Source organism: Bombus terrestris, chromosome 2 (assembly GCF_910591885.1).
Source record: "Bombus terrestris chromosome 2, iyBomTerr1.2, whole genome shotgun sequence".
Taxonomy (NCBI): domain Eukaryota; kingdom Metazoa; phylum Arthropoda; class Insecta; order Hymenoptera; family Apidae; genus Bombus; species Bombus terrestris.
The window spans coordinates 19033844-19054843 of NC_063270.1; the positions used below are offsets into that span (position 1 = coordinate 19033844).

Here is a 21000-nt window from a genome sequence, read left to right on the forward strand (position 1 = left end):
AAAAATAGAACCTAGATACATTTTGTTTGTTAAATATTATAACGAGCGCTTTGAATACGTTATATATATATATATATATATACACACACACACACACATATATCATATGTTTATATGACTATATAAAAAAAAAATTATATATAAAAATCTGCGGTCTAACCATTGCACTGAATGGTAAATGATAGGTGATATTATCGCATTAATTCGAACGATTATATATATTCTTAGAAATACTCACTGGCCAATGTGGCAAGAGCCACTTTCCCTATCAGAGCAGTGCTGTACGAAATAATAACTCGTTTCGCCGAGGAAGCCATCGCCAGTTGTAGCACGGCAAGACCGACCAGGATCGCCAAAAGGGCAGAGGCGGTCGCAGCGGCTAATCCTGCCACCCACACAGCCACTGAAAACAGAGAAAATCTTTATGTCACTATCGATTCGTCATCTTCCACGATCCATTTGCTTCGATAAAAGGACTATTTCCGTGATAAAGATTACTTCCAAGTTTCCACAGTCTTGGAGACTTTACTTTGGCTTATTTAAGTATTTCATGGATAATATCTTCTGTGACTTTTTGCAACAGGATTTTTATGTTTTGTCAGCAGACTGCTGGAACAAGCAGTTGAACCGTTTGGCTTATTTCACGGTATTGGAAACATGGTCAAACGTACTCTTCCGAAGGAATCTTGTAATACCTTTCTTTTGTTACAGATAGCGTTCATTTAACTATTAATCGCATTATACGTAATAAAAATGTTGCATGTGATAGTGAAATTGCTTTATTTCCCCTTTTTTTTCTCTTTTTTCTCTTTTTTTTCTTTTTTTTCTTTTTTTTTTTTCTTTTTCTTTCGCAAAAATGATTTTGACCACGGGAGGTAAGGTAGGTAATGACACGTAAAATAAACTCACACACTGGCTGGAATCTGGAAACCCCTTGGCCGCATCTTTCTCTACCGTACAGTAAAAGCTTGCATTGCCTCCAAAGACCAAAGTATCCTTTCTCGGCTGCCGATCCAGCTGTAAAGTCAAAAGTAAAATTACGTCTGATAATCTTCGGTTAAACGATACAAGACTATTCGAAAACACTCTTGTTTCGTATCCTAATCTCGAATACTCAGTTTTTCCATGACTCCTTAACACTTACAACTTGGTCGTTTGCTACAAACGTTTGCCAAATGTTCGCGTAATTTATCAATCGTAATACTCGTTTTTAGAATATATTACAAGTTTTTTACGTAACTATATAACTCTAAACGACATAGACAACAATCTTCAACATTATTTCTTTCACTTTAGTTTCAACATCAACGATCGATCAACTGTCAGAAAGTTGAAGCTACGAGTCGTCAGTTTCTGTGACGTAACGACCCAAGATTCTCTTTGATCAGAAAGTCACCGAAGCGTTACCACAGTCCGCCTCTATAAGTGGCACAGCGTCCAAGCTAGTTAACGCACGTAGATACCATAAAACATGGGAGCAAACGACGCGGTCTCCGAAACCGATAACAAATCCAACTCGTCGTCGGTTTTTATCGTAATCGTTCGAGCTCGACAAATTTTCAACCCGATAAATCCTTCCTGGTCGCGAGTATTACGCAACTACTCGAGCAGCTCGTGACCGCGAAAGAAAAAAAAGACGGATAACGAGCGGCAGAGCGACGTTCCTAGTCGCGAGAACGTGATCTCGACGACGATCTCGAGGAGAGCACGGACAATTGAAAACCGCAATTTCGCGTTGCTCGTTTTGCCGTTCGAACGGCCCATAAAGTTGACCTATACACTGCGTGCGTTTGCTTTTCTTCCGCCATGTTCATTTTCTTTCTTTCAGAAGTTGCTAGAATAAAAGTGGAAAATCTATTCTGCGTCGTCGAATGCAAATCGATATTATCGATATTATTATGGCAAAAACGTGCAATGATACGCTAACGTTTAAAATTAACGTTTCTTGCAAGCAACCACGATCAATTTTGTCGTGATTAATAAAAAATTCAATATTCTGCGCTCTGATATTAAAACGAAGAAATTTCTATTTTTATCGAATTTATAATTTAAGGAAATCTAATCTATGTAAAGAATTTTGAAATTTGGTATGTATAATAGCATGGTTAATATTGTAGTATGTGTGATATGGTCGAGCTTCAAATTATTCGAATATTCTTTTTAATCTAATTTAAGCGTATTGTTATATAATTTTTTATGTAATTTCTACTCGATAGTATGTAATTGCTTCGCTCTTGATAAAAGATCATTGATAGGGGGATATTGCGCTTAACACTGGGGAATTTTGAAGGATGTATCGTATAATATTTCACAGGACGAAATATGGTTTCCGCTGTTATTGCTTTGTTACATGACCGATGAATGACGGCGGATTAAAAATTGCGGAAGACGGGGCGCGGTTCGAGTCGAGAAAATGATGGACGGATAATTTATTAGGCTGTGTTCCCGTGAATATTTTGCAGACGGTTTTAGCGTTATCATTTGGTGTTACATTTAGGAACACGATAGGTGACAGCGAGGCGTTTCATTGAGGTGTAAATCTGGGACGTTGATAACTTTAAATGAAAATTGGCTCGTGGTGTTTTATTTTCTATCCGTTTTCTTTTCGTAAAAGTTTGACGTACGCTTAACATGGTAAAATATAAGAAACAGAAAAAGATGCTGTTCTACCAATATTTAATACGTATCCTTTGGTATAAATTGCTGCATACATCTTTATAAATTAATTTTATCATACTTTATACGAACAATGTAAAAATGTGAAATAAGATTTCTATTAACATTTACTCGGAAAGGTCTACAATCGTGAACACGCAACACAGAAATTATAGAAAGACACAGTTGCTGTCAACTTGACTGGAAAATGTGTCTGACATAGACAATCCGCTTTCCCTTGGCATCTCACCATTAACCTCTGCCTTGCTATTCTACTTTGTTGGCTTGTGTTTTACCAAAGTGTACGACATCTTCGTTATTAAACAATCGCTAATAATCGTCTAAGATCCTCGAGTCGTAGCGGTATTAATCTCGTTAAAACGACAGGAAACTTTCTCTTCCCCCTACGATCACCAATCACGCGAAAATATTGCAAATATTCTAGATACATCCACGAAACGTTCTTATCGTATAGCAAAATTAACAAAACTCCATTCAACATCTATTCAGTTAGTTAATTAGTTAATTCGATTAATTTACGTTTAATTGAATAAAATAATTGAATAAATATCCAAATGATTAATTAGATAAATAAATCCCAATTAATAGTTTGACGAACAAAAAGTAAGAAAGAAAAAAGTAACTATTCGGGCAAGTAAAGATAGGAAGACGAACAAAACGTTGTGTAAGATCTTTGTCTTTCTCTATTTTCTTGAAATCTGATCGAGATGCTCGATGAACCTAACAAGGATCATTCGAGAACTTCAAACGACCCGTTCAATTTGTCAACTTGGAATTTTGTTACGAAATAACGCCGATATGAATCGATCAAATTGGAAGAAGCGAATTAATTGTAAAGTTTACGCGAACCTTTCGAAACGTTGAACATAGTGTCAGATCGCCGAATGGTTCGTGTGCTCGCGGCCTGGTTTGCTTTCCTCTCGAAAATCGTAAACTCGTCAGGGCGCGCGAACAAAAATGCAATTTGTCACGGCATTGTGACTCGCGCTCGCGTATTCGCACACGACGTGTGAAAAAATCGAGCAACTGGGCCAACAAACGTTCAACACGCGTTCCTTGCGATTCGTATCAACGTCTTTTCCGCTTCGGCGGCTTTCCCGAAGACCACATCTCGTCGTCCGCTCCACCACCGCCGTCAGTCCTCGAAAGTTAGAAGCGTTCAGATTACGTTTTCCCACTAATTACCAAGCCCGTCATTTTCAAACGAACTTAAGGAAACCGCCGAGCCAATTTCTTGCCAAAGACGTATAATGTCTTAAGTTTGAAAACTCAAACGACTATCGTGGAAATAATTTTTAAGAGAATTGAAAACTTTGATCGTTAATTATGACGATTATTGCCATTACTAATGCGCAATTTGTCCAAGGAATTAAGGAAACGTTCGTTTTTTAATTCAATTCCTTGATGTTATTTGAGCCTGTTTAAAAAATTCCTACAATTAGTAAGAATTCATTTACGATTGTAGATAGACTAGTTTCTAATTATTTAACAGCGAACTGTAAGGTCTAATTGCAGTAGAAAATTATTATACTCGATCGCGTAACGATGAAGAAATGTTGTTTCCTTTACGTTATAGATAATTCCCACTGGTTCTAAGCATCTCCGATAAAATATTTACGTGTACTCCATATAAAAAAAAAAAAAAAAGCAATTATAACACTTCTATTCTAAATCCCTTGTATCCCTAAATCCCTCTTACAGATTTCTTGAAACGACGATTTTCTCCAGTCTTGTAGATAAAATATTAAAATTAAGATAAATACATACCATATTAGAATCTTTACGACATGAGACACATTTTCATTCCAATCTCGCTACTTTATGAGTAAAAATTTGCATATCCGTAATCAAATCGTCGTTCCGTGTACGATAGTAACGATTCCCAGGGTGTAGGAAGTAGTTGATCGCAGTTCTACGGATCAGAAGTTTCTACATAGTCTCAGGAGATCGGAGTTGCATCGGTGTCGAGTTCTTCCAACTGGGACTCGCCGTTTCCCATTTCGATAAATAATATATGTAGACTATCGACACAGTCTGACACACATTGCTATCTATAAATTATATCGCATTTCGTAAATTACGAAAATTATTCGTACATTTTTAAGCATACCTAATTTCAAAATAATTATCATATAATCTGATATTAATCAAAGACCATCTTTCATCGAATCTAAAAAGTTTCCATTGAAATCAATGTTGTGCACAATTAGCACCTCTCTCTCTCTCTCTCTCTCTCTCTCTCTCCCAAGTCTGCTCATAAATCGTCTGCTCGATACAATGAGTCGCACTTGCATCAGTTTCATTGGAAACGCCATTCTTCCACTCTGTATTCTATCGTATTGCGCATAGTGATTCTCAACTGTTTCATCGATGCATACGGTTCGATGGAAGATTTCAAAAATTCAGTACCAAGAACAAGAATATCATCATTGGTTGAGAACGACCAGTGTTCGTGCAAAAGATAATTGCTAGTAGATAGAAGGTCACGGATGAAGAATATGATAATTCGTATTTCCTGGGTTTCATAAAAGAGCAACGTTAAAATGCAAAATGTTGTCAGTTCCATACCAAAACCATCTTTGCATTTGATGTTGGAATAAAAATTTGTGTTTTTGTAGTCTTCCTGGATATTTAAGAAAAGGTTAAGAATACCAATTATACAGAGAAATATTAATTATGTTAAACTAATATCATACGTCTCCTACAAACATTGTGAACTCATTACCTCCTTTCAAAAGAACAGAGAGATAGATAAATAGATAGATAGATAGATAGATAGAGAAAGAGAGAGAGAGAGAGAGAGAGAGAGAATATTTAAGAAAGATACTTAATTGCAAGGAGATAAAATCGATAAAACCCCGTTAATATCACGCAGAAATTGAATAATCAGCAGTTCAAACAATCCATCAAATTTTGCGAACGACACTTGTTATATCATCAACTTTTCAATAAAATATTCTTTTACACCTCCATCGACAAGCTTCCCACGTTTCTTAATTATTTAAGTAAATCCAGTATTTGATGAACGTGATCGGCTAACGAAGAGAATCGAATATCAATTTCAATATTACTATCCGTAGAATCCGGCAAACCATCAGTTCCATGAAATAACCATATCAAGCTGTTTTCTACGATATACCCACACTGGTTACGAAACGAAACGGTGAATTATTATTTCCAACGTGAGCAGCGTTCTATACACGTCGTGATCATTGAAAATCAGTCAAAGGGCCGCGTGGGTGCCGGTTCGTTCGCTAACCAGCTAATCTAATCGCCGCTTCGACCAGTTTTACGACCTTCCGCGCCGACTCCGATCGCCAGGCGTTTCTAATCGTCGAACAATTGCCCCGTAGGAGAGAAACCTAGTCCAGAAATGGACGTCATGCACGGTTCGCGTAATAATTTCCACTTTAATTATCGTTGGTTCGCGCCGAGCCGTTTCGCGATACACTTAACGAAGAACTCGTTGCGTGAACTCTAAGCGTCTCACGATAATACATAGAAAGAAGCGATCGTACGAATTTTGCGATGGCGCGGTGAAATCGGCAACTTTAACAACAAGTATGTCGGCTTCGAAAACAATGTTCTAGGTCGTGAAACAATTAGACGATTGTGTTCGGCGTACGAGACACGGATGTGAACGTTAAAACGATGGGGAGAATATAATAGCGCGACATCGAATCCACGTTGCCCTCGATTAAATATAATAACGAAGAATACGTATTTGCAATTGATCACAGGTGAATATAAGCCGATCTTTGTTCATTTTCTGTCTCTTACGCCGGTCGACGATTAGAAAGTTATTTTTACGAAAGTTCGAAATGCTTCTTTCGATACGAAACGTTGGAAAAGGGAGTGATATAACGATTTTCGAGAGAATTATCTTCTTCCGTAAGATTTATCGAATTGCACAACTCTGTCTCGTAAAATTTATTGGATTATTCGATTCGTTCGCAGAATTTGCACGATCGTTTGATCTCATAGGATGGTTTGCTTTCTTTACAATTAATCGATGGTGTTCGCTGGAGGAATGTTGAATCGATTATTGGAAAATACAAAAACGGTTGCCGATGGAAGCGCGTAAATATTTCCTCGTAAAGAAAACTCGAAGAATATTTACTCCTTTCGTATGATTTATCGGATTATTCGATTTTCTTGTAGAATTTAAGTTGTCTGATTTTACCGTACTCCTTCGTCTTCTCGCGATTAATTAACGATCTTTTGTTGGTAAACGCGGTTATTATTGGAAAACGTGAGAAATATACACTTTCGTAGTAGGGTTTATACGATTCTCCGATACTGTAACAATAGCTGTTATTTCCAGCAACGTGAATTCATTGTATTCTATTTATGGTTTCGCGCCATGAAACAACGTTTTATTTTAGCGTTGTAGCCGCTAACGATTTTTATCACGTCACAGCACGAGTCAAATAAAGTGCACGTTTATTTATGTATTGGCATAAACGCGCTTTATCGACCGTAGCCGAATGTTACAGTACGATGCGCTGCTACCTTCGCTGTTCTTTTTCTCTTTTGTAGTCTGTGTCAATTTCGATAGACGAATTCCATGGAACATACACTCTGCAATTCGGTTAAAATTGCTACGTCGAAAAACGAAAACCCCTTCGCTGACTAGGTGTCGATATTGGAAATATAATATCAACTGCGAAAATGCAAAACGAAATATTAGCAACGACGTTGAATCTTTCTTTCTCTGGATCTGACGTTTAAAAATAAATCTCACCACGATCGAACGTTTAATAATCAAAACACTCGTCATGGAGAATTATTCTGCTCTGGAAAATTTCTCATTTTCGATATCTTGGTGGTTTAATCAGATACATATGTATACATCCCTTTGTTACGTAATTACCGATACGCTCAGAAAAATTATGCAACACGATGAATATTTTGTTCAAAGGGATCGAAGTATACCGAACAAGAATTAAAGATTCTTTCGCTTTTCTGGAAATGCGCAAACACGGACTAACGTCGATTCTATAATATTACGAACCGTTTCGATCAATTTGCTCGAAAATATCACGATCATGGAACGAATTTATCGACACAAATTCGAAATAATATTCGAAATTACTGCATGGTCGGAAACGACGCAGAAGATCATACAACTGTAAAAGCAGCGAAATATTACACGTATAAGCACAAACATACTGTAATGCAGACGCGTGGAATAAACTCCATATGCGCGTGTGAATTACGCAACGCGTATTTGCGGTAGGTGCATCGACGGTGGTATTAATAATGAATCCAATAGCAAGGTCAAACGTGCTTGACCTTCGTTCCTAGGATGAGTATAGCTATATATAGTCATGTAGTCGTGTTCTCGCGTCCGCTCGTTTCGTACAGAAGCATCCGGCGGACACGTTTTATCGCGCACAGGTCTAATGAACAAAATTAATTAACGAGGTGCTGCTGTTACGATATCCACGCTAATGGAGTACGTTCGAGTCGGATCATATAATGCCACGACATTATACCACGTAGCCAAAAGTATCGTCCTTCTGGGTTTCCTATCGAACATTCGCGATCCGCGTAAATTAACTCTCTATAATACAACTTGGCGGCTGTGTGTTTGCTCTATATTTTCTATGAATTACCCTTTATCCAAATTATAAAATAGACAGATATTTACAAATTTCGACGATTGAAATCTCAATCGATGAGAAAAAAGATGAAGCGTTTAGGAAAGTTTAGGAAAATTCAAGAATAGAACGTTTCTTTCGTTGGCTTTATTTTTGCCCGCTCAAACTTTCGTCTTCGAACATATATGTATACCGAAGGTTTAACCAGCAATCAAGCTTCCAACGTTTCTTTCGATAATAGAGTTAACGATCTGGCCAAGCGGACTAAACTATTCAAATCCAGAAAAACATCAGATCCTCGGAAATGAGCATTCGACGTAACTTTGTAAATTCCATCTCGTTCTATTAGATTCTATTGAATTCTATTTTATTAGATTTTTATTCTTCATCTGTTTGGAAATTCTACAGCTTCTATTTTACGTGTATTCCGTAATTCCATCTGATTGAACTTTATTTTATCCTACGTAAGTATATCTGTTCGAGAAATAGATAAACTTTGACAGAAACTAAAGACCTTATTACGGTTGAATGGTACTTTTACGAGACATATTATAACCTACTATATATACTATATATACGAGCGATTCTGACACTGAATAATCCGACACTGAGGGCAAGCCATCGATCTTTTGTGATCGCGTGTACGATCACGCGTGTACGATCAAACAATTTACACGTTGTAAAAGGATCGACGTGGAGAAGGCGGATTCGCAACACGAGACGCGATTAATGCACAAATCGGTCTCACGACGATTCGTCCGCCGTATCGACTACCGGACCGTAACTACCGGACAGGGGATCCACGAATCGGTCCCATGCGGAGAAAAATGATTCCTTGCTTCTTCAATGTCATTCGTTTCGAAAGATGCACGAAGTGTGACGGCTTTTGACCGCCAACTAGCGAGACGTTCGAGGAACGACGAACTTTCCTCCTTGTTTTCTTCTAGTACGTTGTCAGCAATTTCGTATACGTTACATATTTTCAGACCGATTTTTTCTAATAATTCGCATTAACAACTTTTGTCGCTGCTCACCTTTCTCTGGTATCTTTATTAGAATATCTATAATTTGTAATATTTTTACCGTGTAAATAATAATTATAGCATTATTGGTAAATAATATAATTATAAACACGGTATTTTTCAATGCAAATATAGTAATATTTCAATACTGAAATACACTTGCCATTGCAACATCTTTTTATATCAATTTTCAATATCGATAATTTTGTCTAAAGACTAATCTGTCTACAAATGATGATTTTTACGTACAAATTAACGAACATTTCAATCGTAGTGAATTAACGAAATATTCGGTGTACTTATTTAAAATCATAAATCAAAATTGTTGTTATTTGAAACGACAAATTCTACGAACAGAACAGATCTAACGAATACAACTGTAATTAATGATTGTCTGCGTAGAATGAAAGGATGTTGAGCCAGTAACGGTTATCGCGACAAAAATTCATTGTAGCGATGCAACTTTCACCATTAACGCAATACCATAGCCGAGGCCACCTAACAAGAGCATACAAGGATATTCAGGTCTTCTCTCCTGTTCGTTAGTGCGCCTCTCTTAAACGTATCTAACTGATGATAAACGTGAAAACATGTATTACTTATATGTACCAACTAATTGTCGTGCATCTAGTTTGCCGCTCAGAGTTATAATATTAACCGCATTTTTTATAATGCAAAGGAAATTTCAGTAAATGATTTAGTCCCAAAGTTACGTAACTTTTAGTCGAAGAACGGAGGAAAATTAACTTTTAGTCGAAGAACGGAGGAAAATTAACGTTAATGTTTCCGCCTGTTGACATTCCTGCCACCGAATGGTGTAATATCGCGTTCCACGATATTGTCCCACAAATGCAGCGTTATACGTTGCGACATCCATTTACGAACGCTGCATGTGCAAAGATATAAATAAGAATCGTTGAGAATGTCGAATTCATACCGCGAATTCGTACCTTTGTCGATCGATTGTACAACCACCTGTATCAGAAATTTATTTGTAAGTAACGAGTTAAAAGCTTCCTTGTTTAGAGAAAATAACTACGTTCTCTAAAAATGAAGATTTTCTTATTCTTATATGACAATTTTGATACGACAAAACTAATAATAAAAGATATAAACCTTGTAAAAGTAAAGCGACAAATTCATTGCATTTGATAAAAAAAAAAAAAACCAATAATATTATTATCATTAAAAAGTATGTATTAAACCAAAAGCAGAAAAAACGCAATTAACGTATTAAATCTAAAAGATCAAAAAATATAATTTGCCATTCTTCGGTATCGTGTTCAACTATCGGAATTCTCCGAGATGAAAAAGGACGAATGACGTTAAGTAACGACTTCCTATCGCGATCGCGCGAAGGTATGTATAATCATTGACAACGAACCAAGAGAAACCAGAGCTCTGGCAAAGAACAACAATTCCAAATAAATCCAGTGAATAACAAAATTTCACGGATCGAATGCTACTCGTGAGAATTCGCGAAACAGTCGGCTTGCTAAGCGATAAAGTCATTTGCAGGTAGCGTAGTCGCAGCGGGTGCGAAAGAAAAGAAAAACGAGTGTGCCAAAGATAAGGCTGGTGGGCAAGAGTTATTCTCTGCTCGACCTTGTCTCGTCGAACGTGAAATTATAGGGGAGCCTAGCGGAATTTATTTCCTTCGTTGTTTAATCTCCTTACGGAAATGAGAATTTTCCTGCGGATAATAAACTTTCCGAGCCTGAGTTTCTCTCTTTCTCCTTCTCTTTCTCACAACGGTGAAACATTATCCAGACACGATGATACCCGCTAACGACACTTTTACGACCGTTAAAGGCAAACAGAATGAAAATTGTTGCGACACGACGACGTACGTCATTTTGTTCGTGAGAAAACAACGCTCCTGTCTTTTTCCACGATGCCATTGAATCGCGTATACCGTAATAGCGTTAACTTAATTTACAACACCATCGAAATTAACGTAGGAACGAAAGATCTCGATAGATTTCAAATTTCTTTAGATAACGCGATTTCTATCTCGTAATGAATTTTTGAAACGCCATCGATATTGCACTTTATACGCGAGCGAAATACAAACACACGGATGGATGGAAGAAAATTTGAGATTGACGCTTGCTACGAGACACCTGTTAATTTTAAGCGCAAGCCTCGATAAAACCGATTCGAAATAAAATGTTCAAAACATAGTTTAATCTTTTAATTACGATATAGTGTAACAACATGTACATTTTACTACATGATAGCGTTTTACTACGTTGATAACGTTTGTTTATTCTATAATATTCTAATATTTGTTGATATTTCTGTATGTATATTATATCTATTGTATCTGTAGCTCGATTTTGCCAAATTTCCATACTTCTTTCATATTGCGTATCTTCTGAAATTCTTTGTATCCATCACCGTATTAGAGCTTGAATGTGCGATTCTACGTACATTTAAAATTGCTTCGGTTGCAATTGCCGATGAAACGCGCGGGATTTGTTATCGTGCTTACATTTCACGGAAATTTCATATCCTTATTTGCATAATATAATACACAATTTCATTATACCGCGTGTAGCTACAGAGTACAAAAGATGGAACGTTTATCGTCATTGTCGTAATATTAAGCCGCGCATGGTTTTGTTCTTGAAAACAATGCAACGCGAACGAATACGCGGGGGCGAGCAACGATACGTGGGTTGTTCGGCAAAGATCGAGCTATGGTAATTCCACTTCTATTTAATATCATCCATCGTATCGAAAATTTCATAGAAACGCGTATTATTATTATCGGCCACGAGCTTTCTATTCGATAGAATTCTTCTTTTCTTCGCTCGCGTATAATTCGAAAATTGTTTCGTATAGGAAGAACAATTTCTAGTTACATATCTTTCGCTATATTTAATTTTACATCTACGCACGAACACAGTAAGTATTTTATTTTGGATAGGAAGATAAAATTGAATTTCAGATTCCCATAGAAATTTTCGTGTAAAAGTTTTTCCAATAGAAATTAATTAATTTCCCTCGCCATTCTTCCAATAACGAAAATTCTATCGAAAACTTTCATTTCGTTGTGAGCGTGCGACAAGCACGTTAACGCGCGCTAAAGCGTTCTACATCAATGGAAGTTTTATTCGCGTATCGTAAAAGGAAAGTTACTCATAAACGATTCGTAGCAGGATAAAGGCTAGAGTGTACGCTTACAATCGAAAAAAACTAACTGGTTTGCTGTCTAAACTAAAGAACGGTAGAGTTCAATCGACCACTACCGTTAAGCCGCCGAGCCGATAGAAAATGTCTTTTCTTTTTTCGCGCAACAGCGAGAAGAAATGTTCTACTAAAGTTTCTCGTCGCGATACTTCCCGTACGATGAATTCCGTTCGATTCTCACGACTTTCAATGGCAAACAGTTTCGCGCAGATTATCGAGACACAGATATTCGAACGCAACTGTTTCTTAGAAAATGATGGTCGATCGATTTACGAAACCTTGAGAGCAATCGTTAATATGAAAAATAATTATGTATGTATATTTCGAATTTTATCCGAGTTATATATTTTGTACTTTATCTGACTCTTTCCAACGAGTCCAACTCTATTTTATCTCGACTCTTTGAAATAAAATATTCTATGCGTTGTGAACAGGAAATGCTTGAAGCTACGAGCGAGTTAACTAAAACAAATAGTTTCCATAAATAAATATAGCCAGCCTGTGGCATAAAACGAAACGGCGTATGTACTTTTATAGGAAGAATAAAAAATAATAAAATAGCTGTCGTTTCGATGAATTCATTGCGACACGTACTACGCCGTATATACGTAGATTTTTATATCGTACTACACATTGTAATTCGTACTTTAAAATAATCTATAAAAATATGAACAATGTAAAAGATATGAACGAAAAAGTTCAAACAAAAAAATGTTCGAAAAAATGAGAATCGGACTACGAACAACGAAAGTGGCTCAAGGTATTAATCGCACAATGTAGAAATTTCGGTAGAATCGAAAATTGGCCTAAAAGCAGTTCTTGGTAGATAACCTTGATGCAACTGAATGAAATATTCATAGTCTGTACAGCATATAAAGAATGGACAACAGGGCCTTAGATGTCATACGTGTCTGCGCTTGTATAATACGATGTTGTAGAATAGTAGGACGAGACGGTAGCGCGTTTAGAACACACCGGTATTAGTAACGATAATGCTAATAGTAAACGATAGCGTTACGTAAATTGACTTAATTAAAGAAAGAAGAATTAAAAAGAAGTAACGCGACAGGTGGCCGACTTAACGGTAAGACCGGAAATCATGGGACAAGAATCTTCCGAGGCTCTATAAAGAGAAAGAAATTGGAAATAAAGATATAAGTAAGTAGGAAACGTTATCAAGCGTAGTTCCGTTCATAAAATACTGGATCAAATGTTTCGTAAGTGTATCGAAAATAGTAAAACGATCAAAGATATTTCACGCTATGATAAACAAACGTGTCACTGAACAATCAGGTCGTTTAAGTAAGCGACGTTCTATTTAAACAATGCGTATTGGTATCAATTTCATATAACAAACGCACGACACTAACTATTTTATTCGAACGAACGGTATCGCGATCCATAAACAACTGTTGATATATTATCATCGACAGAATATGAAACGCGGTGGACTAGAATACGAGTTACGCGGAAAAGCGAGGAGAATAGCATAGAGAGGACCGAGGCGAGTCGAAAGGACTTCCGGTGGCCGCCACCCGGAACACGAAAGTCGCTCGAGCGAGAACGCGAGCCAGCCGGTCCGAGAAGAAGAGAACAGAGTAGCCTCTAAGGATCTGGAAACCGGCTACCTAGCTACGCTAAAACGATCGGGTGACCACGCAATCTTCTAATGAGCGAGCGGTTTCCCGTTCACGCTACGACGTCCGTAAAAATGCCGCGAATCCCTTCCGCGCAACGCTTCTCACCGTGTAACCGCTTTAACAGTACAATCGTGTGATTTTCTGCTCGTGGAATGTCATTGCACGGTTCCTTCTTGCGCGATTATCTAACCACGTATTCGATCGCTTCGACTGGCAATTCGAAAACGAGCGAAAAAAAACGAGAATCGACCTTAATCGAGCGTAATTTTCTCCTTTAACGGCGTTTTATTTTATTTCTCTGCTGGAAATCGTTCGATTTCTACCATTACTTTTGTTTATTCGGAAAATAAAATATTGCAAAATGATTGGCTTGAATTTCGTAACCATCTGTAGGCAAACCGCGTACATTTTACAAATAAAGCTACGCGTTACAGCGTATTTTCACATCAAGTAACGTCACATATATATATTATTATTGTATTTTCAGTGGAAAAACTTTTTAACATTTGGTTTAAGCAATAGGAGCACGATGTAATGGAGTAATGTTTCTAGGTATTTGTCGAAAGCCTAGAAACAGAAAGAAAGCTAGTCTTCGACATAAACCATTCGATCTGTCTACGAAGAGTTAAAATTCCACTATCGCGTTAAACCGTTGCGAAATATGCGATAGTTTTCCTTTTTGCAAATATTTCTACTTTCGGTTGCACCATTTTTACGATTTCTCGCGGTACTCCCGTAGGTTTCTTTACACCCCATCGATGCGTCCCGATATCTATATTCCTACCCCATAAGATGCACGTTTTACACGTTTGCTGGCGTGGTACGCGCCATTTCGCACGAAAATACAGGTCGTCGTCAGCTTTTGAAATCCCGTGGCTCTATCGAAAGACTTTTCGATACGGTGTACGATATATAATACTTTCTCTCAATCCATACGAGCGTACGTGTAACCACGTATTGTCACGATAACGACAATGGAAATACCGAACGAGGGGACCCTCTTACGTACGTGAGGATCGGAAAAAGATATCATCACCGACCGATGTCCAATTCTTTACTTATTTTCCGAGCCTTTTCATCCTTCTACTCGAGCTCATCCACGGATTTAAGTAGATTATATCGTAGAAAGATGATAGTGGTTGCTGGGATTATTCCAGCCAGCAGCCCCTATCACACCTTCCCTGGATTTCTTTCGCGTATTTCTTTTGCGAGCATCAAATACGTCGCGTTTTTTCCGATCGTTTCACGCAACCTTTTCTCCGGTTTTCCAGAATTCCGTATATTTTTATAGCTGATACTTCCATGCGGGTCGTGGCAAATGTTTCGCGCGATTGGATTTACGCAAAGAGCTGTGTGTTTGATTCTCAGAAATATTTGTGAAGTGTGGCACAGAGTTCGAGGGAAAAGCGATGTAAGCGACAAACTTTCCAGGCTTGAAAAACTGTCGATCAGGTTGAATTTCGATATAGGAATGTCTCTAAATATTAAAATAGATGATTCTTACAATTTTCCTATTCGGTAACAGCTACTTTATTTATATAAAAATCAGATAATTGTATCGTAGTATCGTGGACGAGGATCCTGGAGGGAGTGTCGTTCGAATTATAAACAAGCGGTTGCTGAGCATGGCGTGGTGGGACTAAGACGAAAGACAAGGTGTTGCTAAGGGACATAAATAAATTAACAGCAGTATGAGTTGAGAAGTCAGAGTTGTTGAAACAGAGTTGCTAATTAATTATTTAGTCGTCTTAATTATAATAGTTCGTGTTAAATAACCATCGTTTCCTGTTTAATCAACGTCTGTTTGATCCAATTATAGTAAATAAACTAATCGCAATAGTACAAGATACTACAATATAATATTGAAAAAGTATATAATAATATTTCTATCGTTCAGTCTGTAAACCTTCGATTAAAAGTATTCTTAACTCTAACCAGGCTGCATCGTTCTCCGAGCATAGTTCGTTAACATATTTAATTCGTTCGACTTTCCTTGAACCCACGGGCTCGTAAATTGCTGCTGAAGAAACGCGGCTAAACGTTTCCTGTTTCCTTGCATACCGTCTTCGAGCCGGAGAATAAAAAACTGTTCCGCTTCCCGCGAGTATCGTTCTAACGATCGACTATCATAAACATCGGTGTATCATCGGCACGACATCCTGCAGATTCGAGCGGTGTCGCGTCACGTTCGCGGTAAACACGCGAACCATCGGCCGCTCGTCATAGACGTTAGCCTACCGCTCGATCGCTGTTGCGAAATAAAAATGACGACAGTTCCGTTCTTTATCCGGCTACATCTGAGCCGTGACGGGTTATTCGCCGTGTAACGCTTATGAATTCAATCGAAATTCAGCTTTCGCGTTAGAGAAAGAAAAATGATATTTCTTCCGAAAGTGTGGCAATGGTAGTAGAAAGCAGTGTAGCCTGCTTGAACTGTGAAAACAGATTTCCATAGTAAAGGTGAAAGATAGAAATATAGAAAATACGATATTCTTTGTAACATTCCTTAAGCTCGTTTTTCTATTTAACCAGTGGTTAAATTCGAGGAGAGAACGATTAGTAGCGATTTCGTGAGATTCGGAGGTAAGCTTTTTATCTGAAATTAATTACGCGTTAAATTTCTATTCGTCTATATTTTAAATTATGAACGCAAGACAAAGAGATCATGACAGAAATAATGCTATTTGTTCGTGAAAAGTGAATGCAAAAGCATTAACGATGAATTACGTAAGATCGACTCTTCACGAGCAGGCAAGCGATAACGGTACATTTTGTCCAATGGACGTAAAACGAAACACTTTTGTGAAGCACGAGACCTGTTGAATAGTCGCTCGTTTACGTAATCGTTGTTTCCACGAGGACGATTAGTATACGATGCAAAGGGAGAAAGATGCACGAGAAAGTCGTTGAAACCAACAAAGCGCAAACGACAAAGCGCTTTATTCCTGTTGAGATTGCAACAATTTCGATTTATGGAAGATAATCGACGGTGTAAGAGGTTCGTAAATATCGAGATCGCGAGAAAATAGTAAAGTAAAGGAGAAGACGTAAAAAGATGGAATCGTCGCTGAAAGGTGCCACAAACGACGCGAACGTAACGAAGTACGTCGTTAAACGAATCTGTTTATCGTTATCGACGCGGCTAAATACAGCCTGACGATTGCTATTTGAAAAGGGAACGCCCGTTGTTCTTGAACGAAGAAAATTACGAGTCTCTGTAACGCGAGTTAGTCGGTTATCTTTTTGTCGCAATCGAATAACGCAAACCCGGAGACGAGTGCACGTCCTTTCTTCCTCGCTCGAAACTAGTTCCGCTATCACACAGGGAAAACCATCAACTTTTCTCTCGTATTTACAAAGGGAATGATACGATGTGCAACGAGTGTAAAAAACAAAAAATACTGCACGTTAATCTTCCTTGTATCTTGCAGCCCACATTTTCTCCTGTATTATCTCCCATAATTAGCAAGTTCCATTCACATCGTTCCACAAATAGCGCAGATTTACGATCTTCGAGAAAATTCCCATATTCTCGCCAATTACGGACCAAATGTTATTCTCAAAATTATTCGTCGGAAGATCGCGAGATAATAACTGTAAAATAGTACTAGCAGAAAAATATCGGAGATTTTATTAGAACGGTAACAGAGAACCAGAGATCTGTACCTGATCCAGACATGGCCGCGCCTCTCGTGACCCCGCAATCGACTTCAATCATGCGAACCGAAGTTAATAATTTTGATTAAAATCCGTAGCATAATCTTCCGATTCCTTTTGTATCTCGTGACCGAGCGTAGTAAAGGTTAGAACGATTCTCTATTACGCTTTCTTTTCTTCAAAAGGAATTAGTAGTCGTTGAACACGATCGACCTTAGGCCTCGTTCAAGTTGGTCTAGTAATCTAAGTAACCTCTCGACCGGTGTAAATCTGTTATTTATTCGAATTTAATTTCCAATAATTACCTTCGATTGCCTGATCAACACGAGGCTCATCTACTCACCTATTATAGTTATATAGTTGTATTACTTTAATTTACATTTATATTAATTCGTATTATACCGACTATATTAATAGAATTATTATTTGGCAATTATTATGTTAGCTATCGATCTGTACGAATTTCAACTACTATATCTTATACGAGCATTGGTATTTTATATTCTACAAAAGATATATCACGCACATTCTCGTTTGTTAGTTATTTCCGATTGCAAAAAGATTCGATCATTTTTATTGATCATTTCAAAAGGAGAAACAGTTATTTTGTCGAAACACGCGTATACTGTAAAAATTATATCGATAGCGTTGCTTGAACAATTGCGTGAATCGACATATATACGCGTTCAGTATCAGTGGCACGTGCGTTAAAAGATTAATTTGCGAAAAGCGACATTGCTCTGATCACAACTTCGACGGTACCAATACAGGGTGATTGGCCGTGCATCTCGATTTCGTGAGTTTCCACGTCGACTACTAGCGCGAAACTTCCACGGCGAAAGTCTGTAAGAATCGTCCGAAGTGCCAGTGCACGTGGTTTCCGCGAGTCGTGCGGCTCGTGCTACGCTATTTTCTCATGGCGAATGGCGGCGAGCGCGGTCTAGAAACCCGTGGGACGTCCTATCCGTCGTTCCGTCATGGTCCCCTCGACTTCCATTAAGTCCCGAGGGTTATTACCAGCGAAGCAACCATCTGTAATTGGTACGAAAGCCGAGCGTGCGAGCGAATCACGCGCCTTGTGTATATCCGCGACCGAGGTCGGTCTTCTATCTACTGTACTAGACGGTGCACTCCCGTTTCCGTTTCGATGCGCCGGATGTTCAACTGCCAGGTAACCATCCTGTCTTTGCAAAGCGACAATCTAACCGCTACAACGTCCACTGCTCGTTTTCTAGTTTATTACTTTTGTGCTCGCGTCTTATATTAATCTTTCCGCGATCTTTTTTTCCGCCATCGTTCGACTTTTAATTAGGATCTGCTTGAATAGAAAGTTTTCGTATTTTCTATAAGACGTTGTTATAACGTTCTATTAAACGGACCTGTTGATATTCGTTCGGTTGTTTGGCAAATTTTTAAGCTTTCAAAGCTTTTAATAGCCAACATATTTTTCGGAGATTCGATGACATTAGAAGAGGATTTCTTAGTTAATATAAATTATATGCATATTTCTCCTTGTCGAATACCAAAGAGAATTAAAGGAAAACAGGAAATTTGATTAACGGATAAAGTTTCGTGTTTGAAAAGGACAACCATTGATCTGCTTCCTCTCTACATCATAAGAAATTACATCTGATTGTTTGTGCTAGTTTTATTTCACAAAACGTAAGTTGGGTTGTTCGATCGGAAAAATTTGCACTCGATTCTTTGAAAAATGATACATAAATTGTTATTACTGCGTGTCAAGTGAACCGCGTATTGCTATAACTACATGAAATCTGCTTGTACTCGGATACTGGTTTAAACAGTTGTAAGATAATGTTCGAATGATCGGTACGATATTCGCATCCTCCGGAATATGTTGGATATTTTTATTTAATTACGCCTGGAAGCAACATTGTTGTGCCGGTTCTAACGGCGACTATAATCAAGAATCGTCCATAAGTCTCAAGCGATAATACGATCTTTATAGGAATTTTATATTTAAATTTTATACGAAAGGAAACTCTAGTCTATGGTGTATAATTTACAATTGTTCGCGTATAATATACCAGTGCATTTACACTTGTTGCGAGTTTCGCTAATTGCATCGAACATTACACTCGCGCAAAACTTTGCCGGATGCATAAACAGTGGATACGTATGTATCCATGATCCATGGTGTAATTAAATTCCGAGGGTAATAGAAATATCTCGTCTATATTTAAATTCTTCCTTTACCTCCGTGTATCGCGGATATCGATTGCCATTCTCTCGAAGGAGAATGTCATTTTTAATTTAGGATCACGCCGTTTCAAATACGATCTTGTCCAGACACATTTACGTAGATTACAGTTTCCATAAAAATGAATAACGAGTCGCTAAAATTAATAACCGGTTAATTTTAAGCTCGACTAGTGTAAAATTAACGGGATCGGTTAAATCGGTTAAATAAGATCGTCCTAAGATCGTCCACATTCTCCTCCAGGTATCGAACAAGATCTTCTTCTTTCTATGATATCTCCTATGAACTTGTTACTCGATGCCCGAAGCATCGAAACCATCGACATCTCTATTGTAAATATTCAACAATATCGAACGATCTACAAGAGATCCGTAGAGAGATATTCCATGTTCTAGAGATCTACAGAACAAAGTAATAAAGCTTTTGTTTCATCGTTACTCTGTTTTTCATTTCTATTTTATTTTGATATTATGTCACTTGGTCTGAAACAAGATACGCTCGTTCACAGCGTAAAGGACTGGACTTTAAATTTCCTCTCAAAAGAGAGTCTACGTTAGTACATATGTGGCGACCTGGAAGAGGAAGCGGAAATTAAGCAACGGAGAACTAGGGGCCTCGTTCGTTCTAAATCTAACAAACAGCTCCTTTCACCTCCTTGACATTCTTCTGTCCGCCATAGCGGAAAGATTAAAGCCCTACCATATCGATATAAAATAACTCTCATCTCCTACGCTATCAAAAGATGGGAAATAAAATCAATTTCTCTTTGAACGCGTCCGAAAAGTTTCTTTCATAAAGTTTCTTTCATAAAGGTGATAATAGATGAACAACAATTTCTCTTTTATATTATTTTAGTGAATTTAGTACGCTGCATTTCGTTCTATTTAGAAATAGATGTTCGTGTATAATTCAATAAACTAATATACAACAGAAAACATTGTGCGTCTATTATTTCCTTTGAAATATATTTTTAAAGGTTTCTATTC

The 21000-nt window shown here is 37.7% G+C and overlaps 1 protein-coding gene across 1 annotated transcript in view; it reads right to left on the bottom strand.

Moving 5' to 3' along the window:
* Window positions 1–21000, bottom strand: part of LOC100646136 — a 54173-nt gene that overhangs the window by 17277 nt on the left and 15896 nt on the right. The window contains exons 3-4 of the mRNA XM_012320414.3: window positions 910–1017; window positions 239–403 (exon numbers count right to left, since the gene is read on the bottom strand). Of these exons, the coding sequence (XP_012175804.1) occupies window positions 239–403; window positions 910–1017 (273 nt within the window). The remainder of the gene's footprint in view (window positions 1–238; window positions 404–909; window positions 1018–21000) is intronic.